Genomic DNA, 25,608 nt, shown 5'->3' on the forward strand with positions numbered 1-25,608 from the left:
AGAAGGAGTGTATACAAATACGTTCAATTCAAAGAGTACATAACAACCGAATTCCCAGCAACAACCGCCAACCCAAAATCATAGCTTGGGAACGTCACATAACTCGCAGCAGTCGACTTAATTCGCAAGAAGTTTTCATACATTTTGACGTGTTGCCAGACCTCTCCCGTGATCACGTTAAACACTTTGACGTGGTTGTTAACAGTCCCAACAGCGAAATAAGGCGCTTCTTCATGTACACATGCAGAAGTCACATCAGGCCCGACTGATATTGTCTTGTAAGGACAGGTGTTCTGTTTCTCCCCAAACTTCCTCACATCATATAAACAGACTTTTCCGTCATTTCCTCCACTCGTCGAGACAACAGTGTAGGCTCGCGTGGAATATCCAATATCAATAATTCGCTCCTTTTGATCTTTCCACTCGTTCACTGTTTTACACCGCATGTCTACTATCGAAACACCACCACTTACACCTCCACAGAAAAAGGACTTGTCACTAAACTGACTCAAACAAGACACTCCACTGAGTATCTCATAATTTTCAACGCACTTTTCATATTCAACGTCCCACACAAAAACAGACTCTCCTTCACCAGAGATGACTCGGTGGTTCGTCATAGTAGTAAATACCGCCTGTGAAACAACGGGTTTGGGGATGCCTCTCCACGAAGTGATCAACTTTGGCTTGTAGTCCCAGTCTCCCCAAAGTCGGACAGACCCATCGCCACACCCACTAACCAAATATGCGTCATTCTTATCAAGCCAGTCCAAGTACTTTACCGATGTGTTAATTGGATTATAATTCGAAAAATTGGAACTTTCAGTCTGCGATACCTTATACTCAAAGACACCAATGGTATCCAGTGATATATCAGCAAGTACACATGGCAGTGTCGGGTGATATAACACGCACTTTGGGACATATACCGAATTTCCAAAACTAATTCTCATCTCCTCTTTAAACTGCTTCTTTGCGATCTCGAAGTAAAAGTCTCTCGACGACGACTGAACTGATTTCGATTGCTTTTTAAACCACTCCTTCCTCCCCGCCTTCTCTTCGTTAATTATTTTGAAGAGCAAAGGCTGTCGAAAAACGTCTCGTATTGAGCAATAGAACCGCTCTAATAAGTCATCAAAGATCCGTTGACTTGCCTTTGCAAATTGTTCCATAGGAGATGCCATCGTCTTCCGACCAAATGGTTTCTGTATGCGACTTTTCTCACATAACGAGAGTAATCCTTCGGCCGCTCTGATAACGTCTGGGTCGGTATCATTGCTTAAATAGAATAACACTTCCTGATATTTCGATGGTTGGTGTCCCATCGCAATAACTCGATAGATGAGGACGACTAATAGACTTCTAACTGTCGGACACGCGTCTTTCGCCAACTCACATACTTTCGGATGGAGATCGTCTAACAGTCTTTTCGACTGTTCGACGGAAGGAGGCGATATTGAGTACATCAGTAAATACACAACAGCACTTCTGACCAACGGAGAGTCGTCTTGTGACAATTCTTGCAACATCGGTTGGAATTGTGGCAAGTTGTAGACATCACTTTTCACCCCCTCGTGTCCCACAAGTCGTGCAAAGCACACAATCGCCCATATTTTCACCATCGAATTGTCATTTCGTGAGATGGCAAACAGTGCGTCGTAGATGACACTTTTGTTGTTTAAATTGTTGATCACATTCCCATCCAAGAAGACTTGCGCGAGTAAAAATAACGTGCAGACAAGCTCATTCGACTGATTTGACTTCGTTGCTATTTTCATTAATGCCGGCACTGAGCTTTTCAAGTACACCGAGGTGGGTGTTGCGTCATATGAAAACACTTTAGCAAGACAGAACACCCCAAACTGCTGAAGACCTTCTTTATCGAGACTTTGCACTAAGAGAGGTATAAATCCGATATTCACGACTCTCTCACACGCGTAAAATCCTAAATCGACGTATTCACACACCAGTGAAAACACCTCGAAGGTGTAGTCCTTCCGTAGAAACAGTCGAAATATCATTGGAAGCGGACTTGGTATCGGGGGTTCGTCCGGTCGAATTTTGAGCCACGATTTCATCGATACAATCAAGTCACTGAAGAATGGGGAAGGCACGTAATTGATTTGTTTTGTCGAGTTCACCAATTTTGGTATAGCAAGTTCGATGACATAGTCCCACATCTTCCACAAGGGGTGATTTGAAGTGTCTGGTAGAGCCGGGTAGCTTTGTGGGGTGTAATTGAACTTCTTCATAATTCGCGTTGCTAAAATGAAGTGTCGAAACAGTGACGCGACTGCGATGTCTTGTCTAAATAGTTTCATAAACACATCTGGAGGTAATACGTTCCACGCTATAGCTTCTATGACACTTGTTAAAATTGCATACAACTCTGAAAACGGTTGTGTTTTAGCCTTTTGGTCTATTGGAAGTGTTTTTAAGAATTGTTCTGGAAGTAACAAGACGGTATCTGCCGAGTAAAAGTAGTCTAAAATAGCCATTGAGAGTGGAGTAGTTAAACACGTCGAAAATAAATCGACCGGGTAGTTTGGGTTAGTCTGTGGTTGTTGTAAGAGTCCATACCCAGACAAGACAATGAACTCCGCGGACTTCTTGTGGGTCTTCTTAAGTTTGTCGTTATACTTAGTGAACCATTTGAAGAGTCTTTCCGAGTACGGACAGTCGAGGACATACACCGCTTTTTCTCCCAAACAGTCGAAGACTTCAGAAATGTTCATAGGGTTGTATGTCGATATCTTAGAATCAAAAAACCAGCACTCGTGGTTCAGTGTAGGTAATGGCACCCCATGTCCGTTATAATGAAACAACACTCTGTCCTTTGGAAAGCGTTCTCGCGCAGCTAGACAAGCTTTTTTGACTGATTCTGGAGTTGGGTCCCATAGTGTTTCTGTTGTGACTGATGGAGTACAGTACCGTTGATATTGGTTTGCTAATTGTACTGTAATTTCATATCCAATTTCACGCTTCTTATGATCTTTAACATTCACCCACCCATAGAGAGTCGAAGACACACGTGGTTTAACTAATCCATTAAGTGGGGGGTCGATTCCTATATTTAAACAACAACACAATATTAAATGGGGAGTTTTTATCATCGGAGGAGATGGTAAGTATTCATACTCCTTACTCTTCTTACGTGGCTCGTGTATCCCACATATCGATAATTGGTCCGACGTGTTGAAAACCATTCGATCAAATATCCCAGTCTCGTGACTCATCTGATTCTGGTTCTCCGTTTTTCAGTTCTTCGTGTTTTTCGAACCAAATGGGTCCCTCGGCTTGAATGATCCGCTGATTATTTATTTGGCACCACTTTTCCCGTTAATGTTCAGAAAAACGGCTTGTTGTGTTTATCTTTTTTTATTAACTTTTTATTATTAAAAGAGTTAATGAAAATACTAATCCGTTTTTGTTAACGAGATGCCAATTTCAACACTTGTTTCTTTGTTTTTTACTTAGAAACAGATTCCAATAAAAGTATAGGAATCTGTTTATTGTTAAAAGTTAATAAGGTTAAGTATTATAATTTTTATTAAAGTTTATAGCAAACCATCATGTTGGAGAAAAAAAATGAATAATAAATGAAATTGGGTCTAATTGTAAGGAATTAAAAAAGTTTAAAAAAGTGAAAAAAGAAGACGCTGACATAATGACAAAAAGATTGTTGTCTAAAGTATAACATGTTTGTAATTTAATGAAATAATAGCGAGTATTTTATTATTAGTATTATTAATTTAGTAGTTTTATGAACAATTTTGTGAAAAAAAGTTTTTGCTTTTGTGATTTGATTATTAAATTTTATTTATAACTTTTTGTAAAATTGTTATTCATATAAAATTATGATTAATAATCTTAAAAATAAACTTAAGATTTAACGGTATTTTACAAATAAAAGTTATTGAATTTATATCTGATAAAAAAATGAAGTTTTAAATTAAAATTTTATCAAATAAATAGTAATAATTATGGTATCAAGCAAAAGAAAATACAAAATAAATTGAAATATGTTGTTAAAAAAAGAAAAAGAATTATATAAAATAGTTTTGTTACAAAAGCTATTTTATTTTTTTCATAAAATACAATAATTCACCAATTAATTATTATATTTTTTTAAATATGCTTCTAACTTACGTTGCAATTGAGTGAGATCAACCCCACATTTTAAGACACAATAAAATGTGAGTCTTCAAAAGTAGCTATCGATGTTTCCGATAAGCAAAACCTTTCACTGGAAGTTAGCCCAGTGAAAGGCTGGATAGGGTCTGGTAAACTTTAAATGCAATATCCCAGGATAAGTAAGTCGAGCCTTGTCACCTTGCAAATTTGTTGTTACAACAAGTCTCAACTCTACATTTCCAAAGTATTTGAAGGAAACGTTCTGAACTTATAGAGTCGGATTGTTTCTTTTATTTTATCCTCGGAATAGATTTTTGCTGTTTGAATAACACATGGCAGCTATTTTCATATTGGTTTAAAAAACTGATAATACCAAGCGTAAAGATGTGGGTTATAAAAGATGACTTTTCGGTGCTATTTTCATTTATTTGATATAATAAAAGTAAAATATAATTGATTTCTTCTCGTTGCAATCTAATTCTCACCGCCCCTTCAGTCTATCCATTGTTTGAAAATGAAAACTTTTATAAAGGTGGTTTGAGTGGTAATTGGTTGTTTGTAAATTAGTTTTCCTGGTTATTAACGATAGAAGAATATTACAGTAATGGGAGTGAGGGGCTTAACAATACTGAGGTAGTTGACTTATTCTTTAATAGTTTTCTTTTATTAACTATAAAATTTGTACTGTTTAAAAATAAGTAAACAAAATTTACCAAGCCCCTCACTCCCCCTTCTGTAATTATATTAATGATAAATTGTTAATTTTATTTATCATTTTCATGTTATTGGTTAACTTTGAATATCAAAACTGTAACAGTTAAATTATAAAAAAGTGTTTTATTATACAGGAACTATACAAAAAACAATAACAGATGCGACTATTAAAAACTACAGATGTGAGATCATGGTTTTGATTTACTTTTGAATTTGATTCGAATTGTAATAAACAAGTTTCTTCATTTATTTTCAAAAAATGGTCCAAAATATTTTTTTATATTTAGTTTTTTACAACAATATAAAAATTATAATTATTTGTTATAATTATTTGAAACAATAATCTTAGTTTAAATATTGATACTTCATCTATCTTTATTAACGATTCATTTTTATTATAAAATTAAATCAGTTACTGTTATTTCATACAGTTAGTTCGGATTCAAATGAAACAAGTCTCATAATAAATTGAATTTGTCTCAAAACAAATTAAAATTGCACCTATATTCAATTTTGTTTCAAAACAATAAAAATTTGTCTCATAAATGTGTAATTTTGTTCGATAAAGATTGTAACACTCTTTAAAAAACAATAAAAATATACACACATACTCTCTTTTGATAAAACTTTAATGTTTAATTTATATTTACAACTAAAAAATACTTAAAGAACACCTCGAGCGAGTAATTTTAACGCGACTAGTCTAATGAAATAATCAACACATTTTTCAAATTATTATCATCTACTTGAAACTTCCGGTTATATTCAATAGCATATTGAATATTGTTATTTTACTCTTGTTTATATGACTTAGTATTATCTCAATAAAATTTATGTTTTTAAATATTTAGTGATACATCGTTAATATACTTTTTATATAAAGTTTTTAATAAAGACGGAAAAATAATTGTGTGCCGCTTACACATCAAGTTTTTAAGGTTTCGATGTTATTATTGGAGTTTGTGTTGTTGGTAGTAAAGTTGTTGTTATTTGCATGTGTTGCTTTCAAAAGCATTTTATGATGGTAACTCACCAAGTTGTATTTAATCTAATTGATAATTTAAAAAACAAAAAATTGTTCGAACTTCACGAACAAATTTTACAATTTCTTAAAGTAACATATTTTTTAAGTTGTTCATTATTTAAAAGCAAGTTTTGATTTTTTAAAGTGTTATTAATTATTTAATTTCAAAATCCTTTTATCAAAAGAGAGTATGTGTGTATATTTTTATTGTTTTTTAAAGAGTGTTACAATCTTTATCGAACAAAATTACACATTTATGAGACAAATTTTTATTGTTTTGAAACAAAATTGAATATAGGTGCAATTTTAATTTGTTTTGAGACAAATTCAATTTATTATGAGACTTGTTTCATTTGAATCCGAACTAACTGTACTCAAAAACAAAAATGTAACAAATATAACTTGTGACAATTTTCGTTTGTACAGATCCCAGAAAAACATACCGGCACAGAAAAAACGACCGGCATAGAATAATTTATAGTATATTATAGTTTTTTTTTCTTTTTTTACAAAATTTTTATTGAAAAAACTATTAAATAGTTTTCAGAAACCATTTTTATAGTTTGCCGGTCAGTTTTTCTTTGCTGGTCGGTTTTTCCGGGGTTTGTAATTATTTATCTCTCCACAAAATAGCAATAAATATAAAAACACATCTTTACAGTGCTTATTTTTTTGCGGTTTTACTATAAATAATAAAACAAACTGTTAAATGTATTTTTTTGTAAGAAAGAACGTTTATTATTAACAAATCATTTTTATATTTCATATTATTATCCATTTAATACAGTATAAATGTTTAAGGAAATACACCGCAAAAGCATAAATTTAAAAACACAATTGAATTTTGGATCAATTCATTCGTCAACTTTTGTTATTCTGTAATACTATTATTTACACTCTCCCCAGTATTCAAACTTTTATTCAATATTGAAAAACAATGAATAATTTAAATTTATCTGTTAGCGATATTTTATTGTTTAAAAATGACTTTATCAATACAAAATACGATCTTTATTATTCCCTTTATGTTTTAAAAATATATTCACCTAGAAAAAGACCACAAACCGCGTTTTATATTTTGCTGTTTAAAAAAATACAAATAATATTGAATTTAAAACAAATATATTCATGATAAACATAATGTTTTATTGATAAATTATAAACCAATGAGTCAGAAGTCATATCATCATTGTTTTTTAAGTATTTGTTTGTTATATTAGTAAAATAATTATCAGCAAAATTATTTAAAATATGAAATACCTTTTCTAAAAACACTTTATTTATTTTTATAAATTAAAATACAAATAATTTTTATAGCTATAATTTAACCTTCGACATTTTACATATTTATATTTTTTTTAATCAGATGAAATTAATAATGCTACTTTTTAATTAATTTTAACCAATCAATTAAATTGTTCATTATAGTAAATATATAACAAATAAACTAAAAATTGTTAAATGTGAAGGCCTAAATGAACAACCTCCAGTTAACATACCAAGTCTATTTTTAAGACAAACACAAATCGTTAATTATGTTAGTATATTCATAGTTATCAATAGTTTAAATGTCTAAATTCATACCCATTTCAACGTCAAATTGAACGACTGTCTGAGTGAATTATTTAATTAACAAGAAAACAACTTCAAATTTTTGAACAACCATAAAAAGCTCAAAAAAGGCACAAATTATTTATAAAAATCTCTTTACATTGATTCTCCCCACTTTGTTAGCCTCTGAGCAGCCAAAACAATAAAGAAGTCGATCAATACCCATTTAAAACACAGAGTACATATGTATAAATAGAATTACTTGGAAATCCAAAAAAAAACGAATTTTAGAATAAAAAAAAGACTAACGAAAATAGAAAGGAACTGTCCTCATCTTCTTCAAACCAAAAACACCAAAAAGGGCATTTCCATTTTAAAATGCTTTAAAGTCACATTTGGGCAAACCTGAAGTTTTCCGTTTCTTTTTTGTAACTTAGGGAAAGAAATCGATATATTTAATAAATTAAGAATGGATACAATTCGTTTGTAACTTCAAAAAACAGAATGGAGTCTCGAAAAGGCAACACCAGTAGGAGTAAGAAAGCGTTCAACACAAGTGCATTGGTCTACTGCTCTCTTGAGATGGGCGCACACATCAAATTCATACGTTCCAAAATCTCACAGAACTCTTTGAAAGTCTTGAGAGGAGAAGAAGTCAAATGGGACTTTAAAAGCACCACAGACAACACACGCCATTTTATGGAGCAGTCGGACATCTTTTGTGATAAAATGACTGTTTTAGTTGAAACTGCACGAATAAGAAAGGTAACTGAGTTACTCATTGATTGGAAAACACTGAATTCCGTTGAACCAAAGTCTTCCATGAGTAGTGTTGATGCCACACAACGATGGAAAGACTTGGACTATAATCAAGACTGTAGGAACAAAGAAGCCTGCTTTGTGAATTACTTGTCATACAATTTACTCCAATTTGGATACTCCTTTTCTATTAATATCTCTCGTATTAAACCCTCAAAGAAAACAGCCAATTTCTTTATCTGGTCAGAGATATATACCCCAGACAACACAGTCATTGGCGTCAACAAAACCCCCCTCTTGGTGTCATTCATCCACCACGTCGAAAGTTTGTTAAACAGATCGAAGACGTCATGGATCGGATCGGATGACATTGCGCATAACTTCGCAAAGAACTCGCTTGTCGCGTCTACTGAGGCGGAAGATTCCCCTCAGACCCCAAGCGCGTTTAAACCACTCACAGACTCTCACTACTGTGTACTGCAAAACTTTGCTTTCACACAAACCCACCCATTTATACTCAACACATTCGCATGTTATTGATTATTTGTTTTTCTTTGTTATTTGAAATGTTATTAAAATGTTATTAAAATGTTATTAAAATAACTTAAAAATAACTTAAAGAATTTATGGGGTGGCTTGCAAGAATTATCATCTGGACTGCGTCTTTTTTCTTTCCACTTTGGATTCTTATAAAGTCCACTTGGGAAGGGCACTCCCTCGTGATTGGAAAGACGTCGTGTGCCGCTGCTTTTAAAGTGTCGAATATAACATTTAAAATTCATAACAACAGTCTTTTAATTAAAGCAAAGAAAACGAAAGGGTTTGTCCACTTTGAGGAATTGAAAAAAATTTTTCAAAATGCGATGAATATACAAACAAAAACAGCACCAAATTATTTACAAATGACTTTAAAAATGATCATCTCAAAAGTTTTTAATTTGGTTGTGGCACTTTTGAATATCAAGACGATTAAATTGGAATGTAAACAAATTACTGTGGTGTTTGGACTCATCACAGTCGAAGAAAATGACTTTCAAGTGTCTTATTTAATGGACACAAACACCATTGAACTGACTCAAAATAACACAACCATTAAATGTTTAAACAAGGTATTCACAATACAAACAAAAGGACTTTTTATCACTGATAAGTTGTTAAAGATTGTCGAGTGTAAATTTATTTGTCGAGACGTCTCTGTGCTTCTTTCATTGGACATCAATTTTCCATCACAAACGCAGCATAATATTGTTTTAAGAATTCCTCCAATCTTGCTCTTTAAAAATACAACTGAAAGTGTTGGGTCAATCGACTTAGGAAACCAAATTGAAATTTATGGCAACAAAATTACATTCAATAAAATTAACACTTTTGTATCCGAAAATTTTCTTGTTATGCTCCAATTGGTGGACCTTTTGGTGTTTAAAAAAGTTGTTGGAGAAAAGCCGAAGTTATCAGTACGTGGGTCGTGTAATCAATTTGACATCTTTGTTACTGTAAATAAAGAAAAACTTTTGTTGTCATTACTAACAATCGACTTTTCTTTTGAAAGGGGTTTAATAAATTACACCACAAAAAGTGTTCAATTGTTGACTCAAAATGTCGTACTTCAAAATGTTGTTGCAATTTTGGACAACTTCTCTTTGTCACAAACAAACACAACAACATCCATCACAACACAAAAAGTGACAGTGACAATTAACAAAATGACTGTACTCACTGCTTTAAATATCATAAACACTTGTTCTCAATATAAATCACAAATTGTAGATGTCAAAGAATTGTTTATTTGTGACTCTTTTGGAGAAGAAAATTTACTGTTTTTCGTTGTCTCTATTGCTGAAATTGAAATAACCTTTTCAGACAATAAAACTGTGAACCACAAAATAACAGTTTTCATATCAAAACCAATGTATTCACAAAATAGTGTATCATGTGACTCAAGTCACATTTTATTTAATACTACAAAATGTGCTGTGATTACTTCAATTACACTATTTGATATGTTCACAACTCCACATTTGGAGATACGAACGTGCCAATTACTTTCACACCCAACAGACTTCATTCGAATGAAAAACGTGTTAAGTGACATTTGTTCAGTATTGTCAAATGAATTATGTCAAATAATAAATGTTACTCCATACACTCTATGTATCACCACTTCAAAACAAATTATTGTACTCCCCAACTCGATTTCTGATGATGAAATAATTTTTGGTGAGTCGTTTAATGTGACTATTAACAATGAAAGCACTTTAATACACTTTCCGTACAACAAAATTGTATTTAAAAATTCCAGCCTTGATGTTAAATTGCGAAAGAACAAAATTACATTTTGTGGCGGTTTTATTATCAAAAACAGTTTGACCAAGTCTGTTGTTTTAACCTTTCCAAAAACGTCAAAATGTCTGTCACCTTCTGAAAAGTACTGTTTTGACGTTATAAATAAAAAAGAAAGACTTTCACTAATTTACAATGAACTTGCCTTGTCGTATCAATCAATGGAAACTATGGAAGACATTTTCTGTGATGAACAACACTCCCTTGTGATTAAGAAGAGTGGCCCAAATGTTGTGAAACTGAAACCATCGCGAAGAATAAGTAATGGACTTCCTTTCATTATACACGTAAATGCTATTAACAACACGCGGACAAATATCTTGTTGTATCCCAAAGAGAATATCTGTGTGTTTCCATACAATTCTGTGATATACACACTGTCGTTCATTGTGAATAAAGTGTGTTACAACAACATTAAAATTGGACAAGATTTTGTATTGCTAGATCAGCAGTGTATAGTGCACATTCACAATTGTATTAATACTATCGTCTTCTGTGCAGATTTGGTCATCACTAACACAACTGATTTAAAACTCTTTTACTTCCCAGAGAAATTTGTTTTCTTGAAGGGAGGACGACCAATACATCCAGTTGTTATAACAGACAACACAAAAGAATTGTTTATTGGTGTTTCGACGTTAAGTGTCACACAAATAGATAATGACATGGAGCTTTATAATGACACCAAAGTGTACAAACTGACATCACGAAAAAGAGTTTATTATGAAGAAAAGAGTAATGATATTATGTCTTATCTTATTGAAATCACACACAAATACGTGATCAAAAATAGCTCTGAAAACACAGAAATCGTTGCGATACATTTCAGTGGAGAAACGCTCTTTTTAAATAGTCGAGAGAGTAAACCTCTTGTTTTCGACCAGAATAGAACATCCCAAATTAAGTTTGGTGTCTCGGGAGGTAACAACGACTTTGAAATATGTTGGAGTTCATTGTTCGATGTTGAAAAGGTCTTTCAAAATGCGGCGATGATCGAAATAAATAAAACTGATAAGACGATATCCACACAATTGGAAGATGGAATTTTGGTACTCAAAGTGACTCATAAAACTATGATGGAAGTCGTCAATACAACATCTTTGGTATTTTCATTTGAACAATCCGGACAACCACAAAAGTTTTTGATACTCCCAAACCAAAAACTTCCTTTAAATTTGCCCGACCCATTTGGGAAAAAAGCACTCAAATTGGAGTACAACAACGAAGAATGTGAAATTCCTTTAACAAAAAATGGGAATTACAAAATAGAAGGAAGTCCAGTGGTCTATCTCTCGGTGACTACTTTGCCACTCGTCATCGTGTTTGCAGAGACAAAAACGAAAAACCCAAACACAAAACTCTTTTCCTTGAAAACGCTTGACGTGCTCTTCAAGCCAAGTGTACACGTATCAGACATTTCTATTACAAAAGAAGAACTCCCGAAATTTTGCGCCAAACACAACCAACTCACAAAATCATATTCTAAGCGTCACTCTCAAAAATTATTTATTTACAAATGCTCAGCAGAAAAAGTGAATGTCGAAGTGGATACCATTGATACACTCACAACTTTTAATAAAGTCCAGGCAAGTTGCATCGTTCAAGATTGGACTGTTCTTTCCATCGAAATCGTCCCTCCACCTTTGGCTCTGCAAATAACACAAAAATTAAAAAATGTTATATATAACAAAAATGACACGTTCGACGTAAAGAGTGTGATAGCCATTCCACCTCTTGTAATGACTCCATTCACTCTTTCTGTGTGTTTGAAAGACTTTTTCGACTTGAGGGGCATCCAGTTTTCCTTCAGTTCGTTCAGTAGCGATAAGTGTTCTTTGCCTCACTTTTTAGTGACGGTCTTCCAGTTCTACGAGTCGCAAGCTTATGACCAAATACCACGCGTTGCACGGTCTGCTCTTGTGGCCAACTTCCCAGTCGACGCTCTTCTGAAGTTGTTATACTCATTGTCTGCACACTAACTCGCGTTGTATGCGAAACTATCCACCAAGTTATAATTCAACTATAATTATAGTTACATTCCCTATTTCCCATCTTCAAATAATGAATAATAACTTATTAATAAAAATATAGTACCCTGCAACACAAGGAGGCGAAACTGGAAAAGTAGTTAGAGTGTCCCATGAGCTATATGTTGAATCCGACTATCATTCTTTTGAAGGACGGGACCGACACAAGTCAGGGGAAGGGGCAGATCATTAGTAACATCAACGCGTGTCAGGCCATAGCGGACATTGTGAAGACAACACTTGGCCCACGTGGGATGGACAAACTGTTTTTGGACAATGGGAAGATCTTAGTGACTAATGACGGTGCCACTGTTATGAAAAACTTGGATATCGTCCATCCGGCTGCTCAAGCACTTGTTGATATAGCAATGGCACAAGACTCTGAAGTGGGCGATGGGACTACAACCGTCGTAGTCTTAGCTGGGGAATTACTCTCGCAAGCTAAGAAGTTGATAGAAGATGGGATTCACTCGCAGGTCATCATTAAAGGGTTTCGAATGGCTGAGAAGAAAGCGAAGGAGACCATCAATGCGATGAAAATATCATTTGAGAAGAAAGACCTGATCTCATACCTCCGCAATTGCGCTAAGACCTCGATGCAGAGCAAGTTGATTGCGATGCAACGGGAACACTTCACCGATATTGTTGTCCAGAGTGTGATGCAGTTGGACGACACCTTAGACATCGACATGATTGGGATCAAGAAAGAACAAGGCGGGTCGTTGGAAGACTCGTTCACATTAGAAGGCGTTGCGTTCAAGAAGTGTTTCTCATACGCAGGGTTCGAACAACAACCAAAGCTCTTTGTCAACCCTAAGATCATCTGCTTAAACATCGAACTTGAGCTGAAAAAGGAGAAGGACAATGCTGAAGTCCGTATCGATGACCCCACGCAGTACCAGAAAATTGTCGACGCCGAGTGGCAAATCCTCTACACGAAACTTGAAAACATCGTGAAGTCTGGAGCGAACATTGTCCTCTCCAAATTACCAATTGGAGACTTGGCAACACAATACTTTGCCGATCGTAAGATCTTCTGTGCTGGAAGAGTCGAAGAGCCGGACTTGAAACGCGTCTGTTTGGCGACGGGAGCGAAGATCCAAACGACGGTGAGTGAACTTGACGACACGGTGTTGGGGACTTGTGGGAAGTTTGAAGAGCAACAGATAGGGAAAGAGCGCTACAACTTGTTCAGCGGCTGCACGAAAGCGAAGAGCTCGACGATCATCTTGAGAGGCGGAGGAGAACATTTTATTGATGAAGCTGAGCGATCGCTCCACGACGCGATTATGATAGTTCGACGAGCTATGAAACACAAAGAAATGGTCTGTGGAGGTGGAGCTGTTGAGATGGAAATAGCAAAGGAATTGAAGGAGTATGCGATGACTATTGAAGGGAAATTGCAATACGTTGTTTTGGGATATGCAAAGGCATTTGAAGGCATCCCACGCCAACTTGCGGACAACGCCGGGTTTGATCCCACGAACATCTTGAATTTACTCCGAAAGAAACACTCGGAAGGAGGGAAGTGGTTTGGCGTCGATGTCAATAACGAAAATATCCTCGACATGATGGAAACTCAAGTGTGGGAACCGGCTCTTATCAAATTGAATGCAGTGGCTGCCGCTACTGAAGCCGCTGGGTTGATCATTTCGATCGACGAGACTATTAAGGCACCCGAGCACAAAAATTAATCGACTTTTTGAGGTACGTTTTCACGTCTTTTGAATGTTTGGAACGTGTGTTGTATGAGTGACACTGTACACAAGTGTGGATGTGATATAATTGAATGATAAAGAGTCACAATTGAAAGAGAAGTGTTCCACGAAACTTGTAATTAATAATAAATATAATACACAATAGTACACTACACGATCAATCAACGATCACTTCGACATCATCATCATCACCACAGGAGTCACCTAAGTCATTTATATACTTAAGTACTGTTCCGTTGGCATCTAACTCGATAAGACAGCAATCTGAAGGACACAACTGAATCAACGTTTTTAAGTGTTGGTCGATGGTGATCATCGAAAAGTAACAGGGCTTCTCACAGATTGGACAATTCCAATAACAGTTGTTAAGACAGTAATCTAACATCCCTTTCAAGTTAACGACGGTTGTGTGTTTGCATTCACATCCTCTCACTGGTATTTGGATCATTTGGAAACTTAACGGACATCGTAAATTGATTTGAGTCTTGCCCACAGAAACATCTTCACATTTGACCGACTTCTCTTCTTGTTTGAGAACAGAGTTGGGTGGTGCAGGTACCTCCTCCATCGGAAAGAATGTCTGTGTACTCCCTTTCACCACATTAGTATTCGACAACCCTTCATTCAAATCGTCATCGTCGTCAATATTGATGCAGTCCGTTGGAAAAACGGCTCTTTTTGTTTCAATCACCTTTATGACACTTTGAAAGTCGCAAAGTGCTTTGTACTGATTGTCAGGTTCATTCAGATTTAGCCCACTCTCAACGATTGTAAGTAATTCATCAATTTGTCTGTAGCTACACAACGAGATGACTAGAACAACATCACTCGAGTATTTGTTCACCATCACACTCAGGGAGTTCACACTCGAATAACAATTGGTGGTGATATCAAGTGGCTTTCTGACAACAGCGGGAGTCGAGTGCGGTTGTCCATAAAGTGGTTGCATGAGTCCGTCCAAATCCACAAAATTTGAGTTAGCGATGAGTTGTATGATGTATATATCTGCCGACTCCGTATTCGTCTTTGTGTCGAACACCCTCACTGTAATCCTTTGGTTGTTTTTCTTATTACCAATATTGATTTCCGTGCGCGCCTTATTTAACGGACTCAAAAACGGTTTGCAGTATAATATTTTGTCGATATAGTACTGTGGGTGTTGTGTTCTGAAGAATTCGACATTGAGAAGGTTCTGTTGCACGTCTGTGTTATAAGTATAACTAGTATTACTGGCGCTGTCATCCTGGCAACACGCAGATTTCACATTTGGTGTGAATTTGTTGAAACCAGTAAAAGTGTTGTAAATGCTTTTGTAGATGTCGTTCGACAATTTAAAGGAGTAGTCAAGTAAGTTTTGTTGCGAACGTCTTGAACTTCCAAAAGATTGAGAAGAGATATTCTGAGTGCTTTGTAATGGACTTTGCGCAACATTTTGTGATGCGCTATTTGATCCAAAGTTTTTGGGAAGAGGTCGAATCTTATTGATCTTCTCTAACTCCATCTTCTCAGCCTCTTTCTTCGCATTAGTTATACTAAGCTCTTCCTCTTGACTACGACTTAGTTGTTGTGTTTTGTGTTGCGTTGCGACTGAAGTCTGAAACACTGAAGGGTTCAGTTCCCCCAATGATCCAATCGGAGCAGTTACAAGTTCCACTATATATTTGATATACGCCTTCTTCTTTGTGTTTCTCCTCTTGCGGAGCCTCAAGTCTGGAAATGTGTTTGAAATGATGTCTGCGATCTTTTCTATCTGTGGAAGTGTGAGGTGTGCTATGCCCCCAGTTTCGGAAAAAAACATCGGGGCATTCGCAGTAGTAATTTTAAACTCTGTGAGTAACGACTCACAAAGTTTAAATTGTGCAAGGACCGTATTCATCTTATTTAATCAGTTTCTCTCCTCTTTTTTTTCTTCAACAATTGGACTGAGTTTTCATTTTTCGTTTTGCATTAACTTTTTTTTAATAACTTTACTATTTATTTATAATTTTTTAGTTTAGTAAATATAATACCAATTTAATAGTATTGTTTTTATTTATTTGAGAATTATAATTTATATTATATAAATATAATTATTATATTAGATTATCTAATATTATTTATCTTATAGTTTTTTTAATTTAATTAACACCTAAAATAACATTGAACAAAATTCAAGTGGTCTAAAAATCGGGAAATCTTGAGTTTATTAAATATTTTCCCTGTTTATTATATATTTATTGTGTCAATAACAATACACAAGCCAAAAAGGGAAAAACAGCTAAAAATTTCTATATATTTTTAAAACCAGGTCAATTCAAAAACAAAAGAGTTATTTTAAGTGTTATTAAAAAAATAAAAAATATTATTAAAATATAATTTTAATTTACTAAAAAATATTTTAGTCAATTTAGATGAGAATTAAAGATAAAAAAATATCTAACAAAAAAAGAAAAGCCTCAAAGTTCTGTAGTGAACACGTGGCAGTTCCAAAAGAACGAGTCAACAAAACTACAAATGTGTGCAAATGAGCCAAATCCAGAAGGCGTTTGACAAGTACAAAACGATTGGGAAATCCGGCCACGGTTCAATTAAAAGTGAAGAGCAGATTGGATCGTTTTGTTTAGCGTTAGGTTTAGACCAAGATGGGTCTGATTTGTATGTTTTAGGATTCATTGGTGAGTCAAAGAAGTATGGATATTTCAAAGAAAACGACATAAAGAAAATAACTAAAGTGTTTAATAAGGAAGAAGCGCTTCATGACCAAATCCAAAACTATTTCAACAAAATGGAACGCCCTGAATACCGAAATTTCCTTTCAGTTATATATAAATGGGTGGATGAAATGTTAAAAGACATTCAACACAACGAGCCTCTTCCCAAAAAAGAAAATTTGAAAATTTCCAAACCAGTCTTTTTAGAAGGGCGGACTGAAATGATTCAAATCCTTCCTGACTTACTCGACGCTATTATACAAACTAAACTCAAAACAGATCTTTTCGAGAACTTCGTTTACTTCATCACTAATGTGAGATGTCGAAGACTTTTGACCTTCGATGAATTCACTTCTATAGTCGACTTCTTGACTCAATTTAAGACACTTTCATATGCGGCGCATTCGACTGACGACACCACTTCGTTACCTTTATTATATGATGACTTCGTCGTCTTCATCCAGACTAAGAAGAAGTGATTGCTTGCATACTATTTATTTTACTATATTTATTCTATTATTTATAATAGATGCTCTTGCTCTTCAATTTATAGTTTCTTTATAATACCGTACTAGTATATATTAGATATATAACAAGAGTGTTCTATTAATATAAAGAATGACTGAATAAACTATTAGGACTGCTTCTTCTTCCAAATTGAGGACTTGGTAGTTGCTTTAATGATTTCTTCGAGGATGGTTTTAGTGTCCAAATTGAGCATTACTGACGTTTCGAGATAAGCTGAGATCTTAGTCTTTTTCAACTCCGCCTTGACTTCTTTCTGTGATCTTATTTTTTGTTTGCCGAGTTTGCTCAGTGTTTCTTTGTCGTCTTTCAAGTCGATTTTGGTTGCAATGATGATGACGGGGATGTCAGGGGAGATGGTTCGAGCCTCTTTTGCTGCTTCAATCACTCGATCGAATGAACGAGGGATGTAAGGGCAGTAACAGATAACTACACAGTCACTACTTGACATAGCAACTGAAGTTAATTTGGCATAGTCTGATGTTCCACTTGTATCGATGAGTGTTAAACTATATATTTGACCCCCATACACTGTTCGCATATTAAATTGTTCTTGTACAGTCGGTTCATATATGGTTGTGAAAGTGCCCCGTGTTATCACATTTAACATCTGAGTCTTTCCTACACCAGCAGCACCAGTGAAGGTCACGACTATCTTTTTGGTCATCACAGCGTTAACAGACATCTGCTTTTTCTTTGCCATTTTTTAGATGATTTTGTTTTTTTACAAGCCAGGTCCATGTTCTCTATATTTCGCTCTCCTTTTCGGGATTTTTCACAAGATGTCTCAACTCCTTTTAGCTTCATGTTTTTTTTAGGTTCACCAACTCTGTTTGGTGTTTTCATCGTCTTTTTTAGATGTGAAAATCTGGTGTTGGGTGCATTTTGAAAAAAATTGCATTTTCTTTATTTGTGCTTTTTAGGGGCTTTTTGTGATCTAAAATTAGTACAATCAAGCCATCTAATAATATTTAATTTATTTAATTTTACTACCAGTTATTAAATTTGTCTTTTATTCGTTCAAAATGAATCATTTTTTAGGATGGAAATTGCTATTAAAAAATGTTAAAATTGTATTTTTAGGTTGTTATTTAGTATGGTTATAGTTTAGTAATTCAAAATATATATTATTATTATATTATTTATTTATTAAAATATGTGATCAAAAAAAAACAAAAATAGATTTAGTAATTCGACAAAAGTTACTTATTACTATATTATAGTAATAAGTATTAAATAACAATTAAAATGTTATTTTTATTTCAAATGACGTTACAGATATAATGCAATATAAGTTTATATTGAGTAGAATAAACTTTATTATAGTATTTGAACTAAACAACTAAAATATAGTAAAAATAAATTAATTTTTATAATTTATAAATATTATTCATTTTTATTAACGAATCAGTAAATTAAGAATAATTAGTGTTTTTATTTTTATTATATACTATAATTAATTATATTAAATCTAATTTATTATAATTATAATAGTAAATATATTATTAAAATTAATTTCTGATACAAATTCACTTTTAATTACCAAAAAGTATTAAAAGCTTAAGTGAAAACTCTAAACCATATTTATTTATGAAAAAAACTATAACAAATAGTATTTTTCAGAAATCAAACAATCAATCTTTTTTTTAACATAACAATTGATTCAACAGTCAACCCTACTTAAATTAACAACAAATAGTATTTTAATTAAAAATAAATAATTAACATTTCAAATCAAACAGGTTGTTTCCATAAAAACTCAATTGACAGTTTACCCACTACTCCCGATATTTTACCGTTAAAAAGTTCATGTTAAAGAAAGATAATTTTTTGTTAGCAATTTAGTTTTCATTGGGTGCTTTTTCTCTGAAACAGCCATCTCTTACTTCTTAAAAGGTTGTCTGAACCAAAATTTCTTCTTTGCCTTATTATTATTGTTATTAAACAAGTTTTAACAAAAAATGAAGAAAACAACAGAAAGGAGAAGTAATTTTTTTTTTCAACACCACCACTCGAAAGAACTTTTAACTTGTACTCTAAATAGTTCTTCAATAATTCATTTATAGTTATATATAATAACAATCGAACCAAACAAATTCACTGCGTCATTATAACGAGAACAAAAATCATGAAATGAAAAAAATGAAAAAAAAAGACTGCTTATTTCATGTTCCTTTTTTTGTTTGTCGCTGCGGCTTTGTCTGCAGAATGTACAGAAACCCAGTACTATGACCAAACAGAAAATCAGTGCAAAAATTGTGTTGCCAATTGTACCACTTGCTTCTCTGCAACAAAGTGCAAAACTTGTACTTCTGGACACTACATTAACCCGGATTACCAATGTGTGAATAGACCAACGATAGCCAACTGTGCCACTTGGGATAACTTATATTGTACCAGTTGTGCAGCTCAATATTACTTGAAAGATCAGAAATGTGAATCATGTACTTCTAATTGTAATTACTGTAACTCCCAAGAGTGCTTCCAGTGTACATCTGGATACACATTAGTTAAGAATGGGAAGAGTTGCGTTGACTGTACAAAATCTGAAAATGACGCTGATTGTGGTCGTTGCCCACTCAACCAATATTTTGATACCAAACTCTTTACATGTGCTGCTTGCAAAACTAATTGTATTCGATGCTCCACAGCCACAAACTGTTTTATGTGTGGTGGAGACTATGCTCTTGAAGACCCGACGAATGCCGACTCCAACTGTTCTACAATAGCGAATTGTCAAGCTGGTCATGTCTACGGTGACCACTGTGAATTGTGTTTAACTGGCTATTTCTTGAATAATGGTAAATGCACCGCTTGCAGTGTCGGGTGCAGTCGGTGCATAGATGAGAAGACGTGTATTGAGTGTTCTTCTTCCTTCAAATTACTTTCTGGGGCATGCGTCACTTCGATTGATCATTGTAATCGAGCAAATAACATTCAAGGCTGTTTAGAATGCAATGAAGGGTATTACTTGACGACGGGAAGCGTATGCACACAATGCAGTACACAGTGTTCGTCGTGTTTAAATAGTACGTACTGCTTCAGATGCTCTTCCACACACTACTTTGGTGAGAAAGAAGGCGAGTGCATTCGGATGTCAAGTAGTTGTAAAGTGACGGACCAATATGGATGCTTAGAGTGTGAGTATGATAAGAAATTGAGTGATGAATGTGAAAAGGACTTTGCAACAGATAAGACTATTAACTGCACAACACAATCATATGGTTACTTCTTATCAGTCACTAAACCAGAAGATGGATCTGCTCTTGTGTACGATAAAGTGTGTTCAAAATGTAATCCACACTGCAAAATCTGCGAGTATAACTCAACTTGGTGCTCAGCTTGTAACGATGGATATGCACTTAAAGAAGATGCAGAAGCAAAAGACGCGTATAACAAGTTGACTGGAGAAACTGCGACAATTTATGTCTGTGAAGTGAAGCCTGCAGAGTGTAGTCGAACGGGTTTGTTGGTATAACTACTTTTATATTATAATAATACTATAGTATTGGATTATACTATTATAATATGATAAATTATACTATTAATACTATTATAATTAACACGAAGAAATGGGGTACTGTGTAGAGTGTATTGACACTTACTTCTTGAGTGGAGTGAAGTGTATTCAATGCGACAAGTCATGTGGATCGTGCACATCACCGGAGTTTTGTCAAACGTGTAACTCAGCGACGGATACTGAAGGGCATAACATCTATTGGAGACCAAAGAGTTTCTCTGACAAAGAAGGAGAAGCTAAAGGGAAGTGCTTCTTAATAAATGAGACTGCTTCTGAATATGGATTGGACAAATGTGCGCATTACCCCACAACCTCTGGGTGTTCCAATTGCAATGCCGGGTATTACATCCACGAGAATTATTGTCGCAAATGCCCTGAACGATGTGGTGAATGTAAAGAAGTCGGAGACCCCACTGAGACATCAGATGGGATCATTTGCACGTCATGTTACAACAACACGTATATCTCCACTGAAACTAATGCGACGTGTTTGGCGTGTAGTACAATAGATAAGTGTGTGACGTGTGAAAGCACTGGATGTCATGTCTGTGAAGACTCTTATAGTCCTTCATTGGATCGATTGAAGTGTACTAAAGTCAATTTGGCCCTCATTCTGCCATTGTCTATTGCTGGTGGATTAATTCTGATTGCCGTCATATTAGTCTTCATCTTCTTGTTATGGAGAAGACGCCGAAGAACAGAGAAAGAGCGCGAGACTGAGATTCGACCGTTTAGAGTCTCTTCCGACTTGGAACTTGCACTTCTCTCCGCAGACAATGAAAAGTTCCCGATGAAGATGTCGAATTGGACGCTTGATTTTGGGCTGAAGTCTTCTAAAGCGATAGTCGACACGGCGTACACGCAGAAATTGGATATCATGAACTCGAGTTCGAAGACGTATTACTTTGAATTCTTAATCAACCCGTCCCACTGTTACGAATTAGAAATCAACCCTATTCGACAGACGTTGAAGCCAGGATACGCTGTCTCTGTTGAATTCAAAATTACGATGATATGCACGGCAGTCGTCTCGCACGAAATTGGTATTGTCGCGATGGATGTCGACGACAACGAGAAGGAGACTGCGAAGCTGAAATTAGTGATAGAATCGGATCTGTCCACTAAATTGGACCACACCGAGTTGAAACCGATTATGCCGCCAATTGGCGAAGGCGCGTTTGGTCTTGTCTTCAGAGGGACTTACAGAGGGACTGAAGTTGCTATTAAGAAGATGAAAGCAAGGAATTTGACTGACGAGCAACAAAAGGAGTTCACACATGAAGTGACTATGTTGTCCCAATTAAGACATCAAACCACAGTCAATTTAATTGGAGCGGTTTATACGGAAGGAGAAATAGCGATTGTCACCGAGTTTGCCGAGTTTGGGTCACTGAGTAAGATATGGGGAAAGAACCCGATTGGATACGACTTGAAAGTGAAAATTATGGACGACTTGGCGGTCGCATTGCAATTTTTACATCATAATCAAATCATCCACAGAGATATTAAAGGAGAGAACGTCTTGATATACTCGCTGAACCCGCATTCAAGCGTTTGCGGAAAACTGACCGACTTTGGGACATGCAGAAATGTCTCTGAAAGAGCATTAAGTACAAAACCATTGTCGACAGGTATTGGAACACCAACATATATGTCCCCGGAATCACTCCAAGGTACGTCGGATTATAGCTACCCAGTAGATATATACGCGTATGGAATGGTGTTGTATGAGACGTATACAGAGAAACAGGGATACGAAAACGACGAGAGATTTAACCAACCGTGGATGATCCCACAATTCGTTATCGAAGGAAAACGTCTCGAGAGAACAGAAGGGATGCCAGACAACTACTGGAACTTGCTCAACAAGTGTTGGGCCCAAGAGGCGGAGAAGAGACCAAACATGTCCGAAATTTTGGAGACCATTTCGAGCTGGGGGCTGGATATCACACACGTCGGAGGTGAAATCGCACTCAAGAAAGTCGACATGGACAAGGCAGAGGGACATGTCGATGATAAGGAAGAGAAGAAGGAAACTCCAATGTCAGAAGAACCAAAGAAGGTCGAAGAGAGCAAGGCCCAGAAGCTTGACTTGTCTTCGCCAGAGTCGTCGAGTCAATAAAATAATTTGGGAGTAAGTGCCATTGTTGTTAAGTTGTGTTTTTACATTGAATTAATCTTCAATGAATTAAATAGATTTGTTATAGTTTCATGAAGTAAAACAATTGTATTGTATTGTAATAATAATTTTACTATATCATTAATTAATTGATGGAATGAGAGAACTTATTTAAATATTTGTAACATGAACCAATGTTGCCCACAACAACAGATTCCTTCTCCAGTGATACAAATGTGTGGAAGTGTGGAGCAGTTGAAAAAAACGCTTGAAAACGTTTCTCCGTCACAAATATATTGGGGTGATGAGTTTGGGTATCAGTTTCAAGACAAACCTGGGAAAACGAGGCTGCAAGAACAGGGTTCGTACGGTTTTGTGTGTTTGTGTGGAGATGGTTCGCAAGTCAATCCAGTCGTTCTTCAAAGCCTTGGCACTGGTGTTTTTGTCAACAGAAAGATAACTCACAGCAGCTTTGTGTTTTGGTTCCAAAGTGTCTTCGCCAAAAATGTCAAAGACAAACACAAACAGTCCGAGTCCACAACAACTTATTTTGTAACAAACCCTGCGTTCGAACAATTTTTCATCCCCTTAGTCGATTTTCTTCGAACTGAAAACATCGTTGTTCTCTTTATTGACTCAACAAATCAAAGCAGTCCTTTTGATCGTCTCGTCTACTCCGTGAGTACGGCGATAAAAACACAACACGATATAGTACAGAAGATGGGTGCAATGTGGTGGTTTGTCCTCGTTGAGCGGAATGTGTGGCGGTGTGCACAGTGGTTTACTGATTATTTCAAAAGTGAAGTAATATCGGTTCCTGAACCTACTGAAGCGCAACAGGCTCAGAAACCGAGTGAAGAAACATTCGATTTTTCCCCCTCAAATGTGCTTTCGTTACAACAAAACGATCTCAAGAAAAATGAGAACGATCTGAAAGATCTCCCCGACGAACAGAGTAATGGAACAAAAGAAACTGAGAAAGACACTGATACTGATGAAGATGATATTTGTATTGACCTTGACGCTGACCCAGAAGAACTCGAAAAACAACTCACGAAATCTCGGCTCAAAAAGACAAGTTTACCAGAACGAGAAAGAAACACCTCGCCAGAAACACTAACTGGATATTTAAGCGATAAAAATGAAGAGGAAGTCCAGAAGAGGCCGCTTCAAAACGACACTATAACACCAGTCACTACACTTGACGAGAAGGACATCCCACAACCGCCAAAGACGTGTGATACACTTACCTCAAAAATTAAGGAAGAGGCGTTTGAAACGAAAACGTCTGAGGTTAAAATATGTAATAAGATCAAACGAATGATTAATCAAGGCGAAGCGGTGACGGAACTCACGTTGAAGGTCGAAAGCGCGGAGAGAGGAGAGGACTATGTGCGAATAAAGAATTTACTTGAGCAAGACGGAGTCGTGGGAACACACCAACACTTTCTCCCAGCAAACTACGAACAAGAAACCATGGAGTATTGGAATTTGAAGAACCACGAATTTGTTAATATTTTACAGACCAAGGGATTAACTGGTGACGAATGCCTTTACAATTTAACATCATTTGGAGATGAGTGTTGTGAAATTAATGATACAGTGTTTTACAACAACAAAGATACCCGATTTAAGGTTGTGGAAAAGACAAGGGAGTATTTTGGTGTGTGTTGTGTTGGGGATAAAGGAGGATTTGTGCAGATGAGTGTGAGCGTGCCAAAGGAAGTTGGGGATCAAATTAAATTAGGGTTCGAGTTGGTTCACGTCATGGAAGGGGAGTATTATTTTAAAAGAGAGGTTTTGAAAAAGTGGGTGAACGAAACATTGATAGAACAAATAAAAAAGAACAACGATGAGCAGCGGAGCAAACGAGGGATTCTCTTTTTGAGCGAAGCGATGAGGTGGATTGTTGATGAAACGTGTTTTAAGAGTAAAGGAGTCGAAGCGATCTATGTGGGAGAGAGGATGTGTAAATTTTTGCCCATTTACAAAATGGTCGAAAGGGTATACAGCGATTCTGTGAAGCGGAACTGCCTCACAAAAGAACTTTTCTGCTTCTCATTTATCGACTTTTTCTCGACTATCGATATTAATACAATTCCAACATTTTTCGAGAAATTTAAAGGAGACAAAACAACGCTCGAAAGGATGCTGGTCGAAGGAGAAAAGATGCTCGACAAAAACGTCACGTTGCAACGGGTGGAGAATGACTGTATCAGGAATTTTGATGTGAGTGGATTACCAAGAGTATTTGAATGTGCGTTACGCAATATTGTGCTTGGCCAGCTGGGGGATTATGATAGGAAGGTGTTGCAGTGGTATCATTTCATATACAATGCTCCAGTTCTTCTTAAGTTTATTGGACAAATGTTTTTTGACAAGTGAAAGTGTATTTGATTTTTGATTACTTTGCTTTCTTTTAATTACTTATTATTATATTTATAGTTTTGAGAAAAATTAGAAACAATTCGCAAAATATTTGTTCCA

At 35.4% G+C, this 25,608-nt stretch overlaps 9 protein-coding genes across 9 annotated transcripts; 6 read left to right on the forward strand and 3 right to left on the reverse strand.

Moving 5' to 3' along the window:
- Window positions 1–23: 23 nt before the first annotated feature.
- Window positions 24–3,236, reverse strand: EIN_118000 (hypothetical protein; the record flags this gene model as incomplete). The annotated part of the gene is made up of 1 exon (XM_004258949.1): window positions 24–3,236. One exon carries the CDS (start codon window positions 3,234–3,236, stop codon window positions 24–26), a length of 3,213 nt encoding a protein of 1,070 aa, XP_004258997.1.
- A 4,691-nt stretch (window positions 3,237–7,927) lies between these two features.
- On the forward strand, window positions 7,928–8,722 carry EIN_118010 (hypothetical protein; the record flags this gene model as incomplete). The annotated part of the gene is made up of 1 exon (XM_004258950.1): window positions 7,928–8,722. The coding sequence occupies one exon, from the start codon at window positions 7,928–7,930 to the stop codon at window positions 8,720–8,722; it is 795 nt and encodes a 264-aa protein (XP_004258998.1).
- A 1,961-nt stretch (window positions 8,723–10,683) lies between these two features.
- EIN_118020 (hypothetical protein) lies at window positions 10,684–12,501 on the forward strand (the record flags this gene model as incomplete). The annotated part of the gene is made up of 1 exon (XM_004258951.1): window positions 10,684–12,501. One exon carries the CDS (start codon window positions 10,684–10,686, stop codon window positions 12,499–12,501), a length of 1,818 nt encoding a protein of 605 aa, XP_004258999.1.
- Window positions 12,502–12,662: 161 nt separating this feature from the next.
- On the forward strand, window positions 12,663–14,243 carry EIN_118030 (T-complex protein 1 subunit eta, putative; the record flags this gene model as incomplete). The annotated part of the gene is made up of 1 exon (XM_004258952.1): window positions 12,663–14,243. One exon carries the CDS (start codon window positions 12,663–12,665, stop codon window positions 14,241–14,243), a length of 1,581 nt encoding a protein of 526 aa, XP_004259000.1.
- Window positions 14,244–14,424: 181 nt separating this feature from the next.
- EIN_118040 (hypothetical protein) lies at window positions 14,425–16,143 on the reverse strand (the record flags this gene model as incomplete). The annotated part of the gene is made up of 1 exon (XM_004258953.1): window positions 14,425–16,143. The coding sequence occupies one exon, from the start codon at window positions 16,141–16,143 to the stop codon at window positions 14,425–14,427; it is 1,719 nt and encodes a 572-aa protein (XP_004259001.1).
- A 627-nt stretch (window positions 16,144–16,770) lies between these two features.
- EIN_118050 (hypothetical protein) lies at window positions 16,771–17,436 on the forward strand (the record flags this gene model as incomplete). Its single annotated transcript, XM_004258954.1, has 1 exon — window positions 16,771–17,436. One exon carries the CDS (start codon window positions 16,771–16,773, stop codon window positions 17,434–17,436), a length of 666 nt encoding a protein of 221 aa, XP_004259002.1.
- Window positions 17,437–17,591: 155 nt separating this feature from the next.
- On the reverse strand, window positions 17,592–18,185 carry EIN_118060 (hypothetical protein; the record flags this gene model as incomplete). Its single annotated transcript, XM_004258955.1, has 1 exon — window positions 17,592–18,185. One exon carries the CDS (start codon window positions 18,183–18,185, stop codon window positions 17,592–17,594), a length of 594 nt encoding a protein of 197 aa, XP_004259003.1.
- A 1,464-nt stretch (window positions 18,186–19,649) lies between these two features.
- Window positions 19,650–23,124, forward strand: EIN_118070 (serine-threonine protein kinase, putative; the record flags this gene model as incomplete). The annotated part of the gene is made up of 2 exons (XM_004258956.1): window positions 19,650–20,946; window positions 21,053–23,124. The coding sequence occupies 2 exons, from the start codon at window positions 19,650–19,652 to the stop codon at window positions 23,122–23,124; spliced, it is 3,369 nt and encodes a 1,122-aa protein (XP_004259004.1).
- Window positions 23,125–23,307: 183 nt separating this feature from the next.
- Window positions 23,308–25,506, forward strand: EIN_118080 (hypothetical protein; the record flags this gene model as incomplete). Its single annotated transcript, XM_004258957.1, has 1 exon — window positions 23,308–25,506. One exon carries the CDS (start codon window positions 23,308–23,310, stop codon window positions 25,504–25,506), a length of 2,199 nt encoding a protein of 732 aa, XP_004259005.1.
- Window positions 25,507–25,608: the final 102 nt, after the last annotated feature.

The sequence above is a fragment of the Entamoeba invadens genome (genome assembly GCF_000330505.1).
Source record: "Entamoeba invadens IP1 unplaced genomic scaffold scaff_1105074725163, whole genome shotgun sequence".
NCBI lineage: Eukaryota > Evosea > Mastigamoebida > Endamoebidae > Entamoeba > Entamoeba invadens.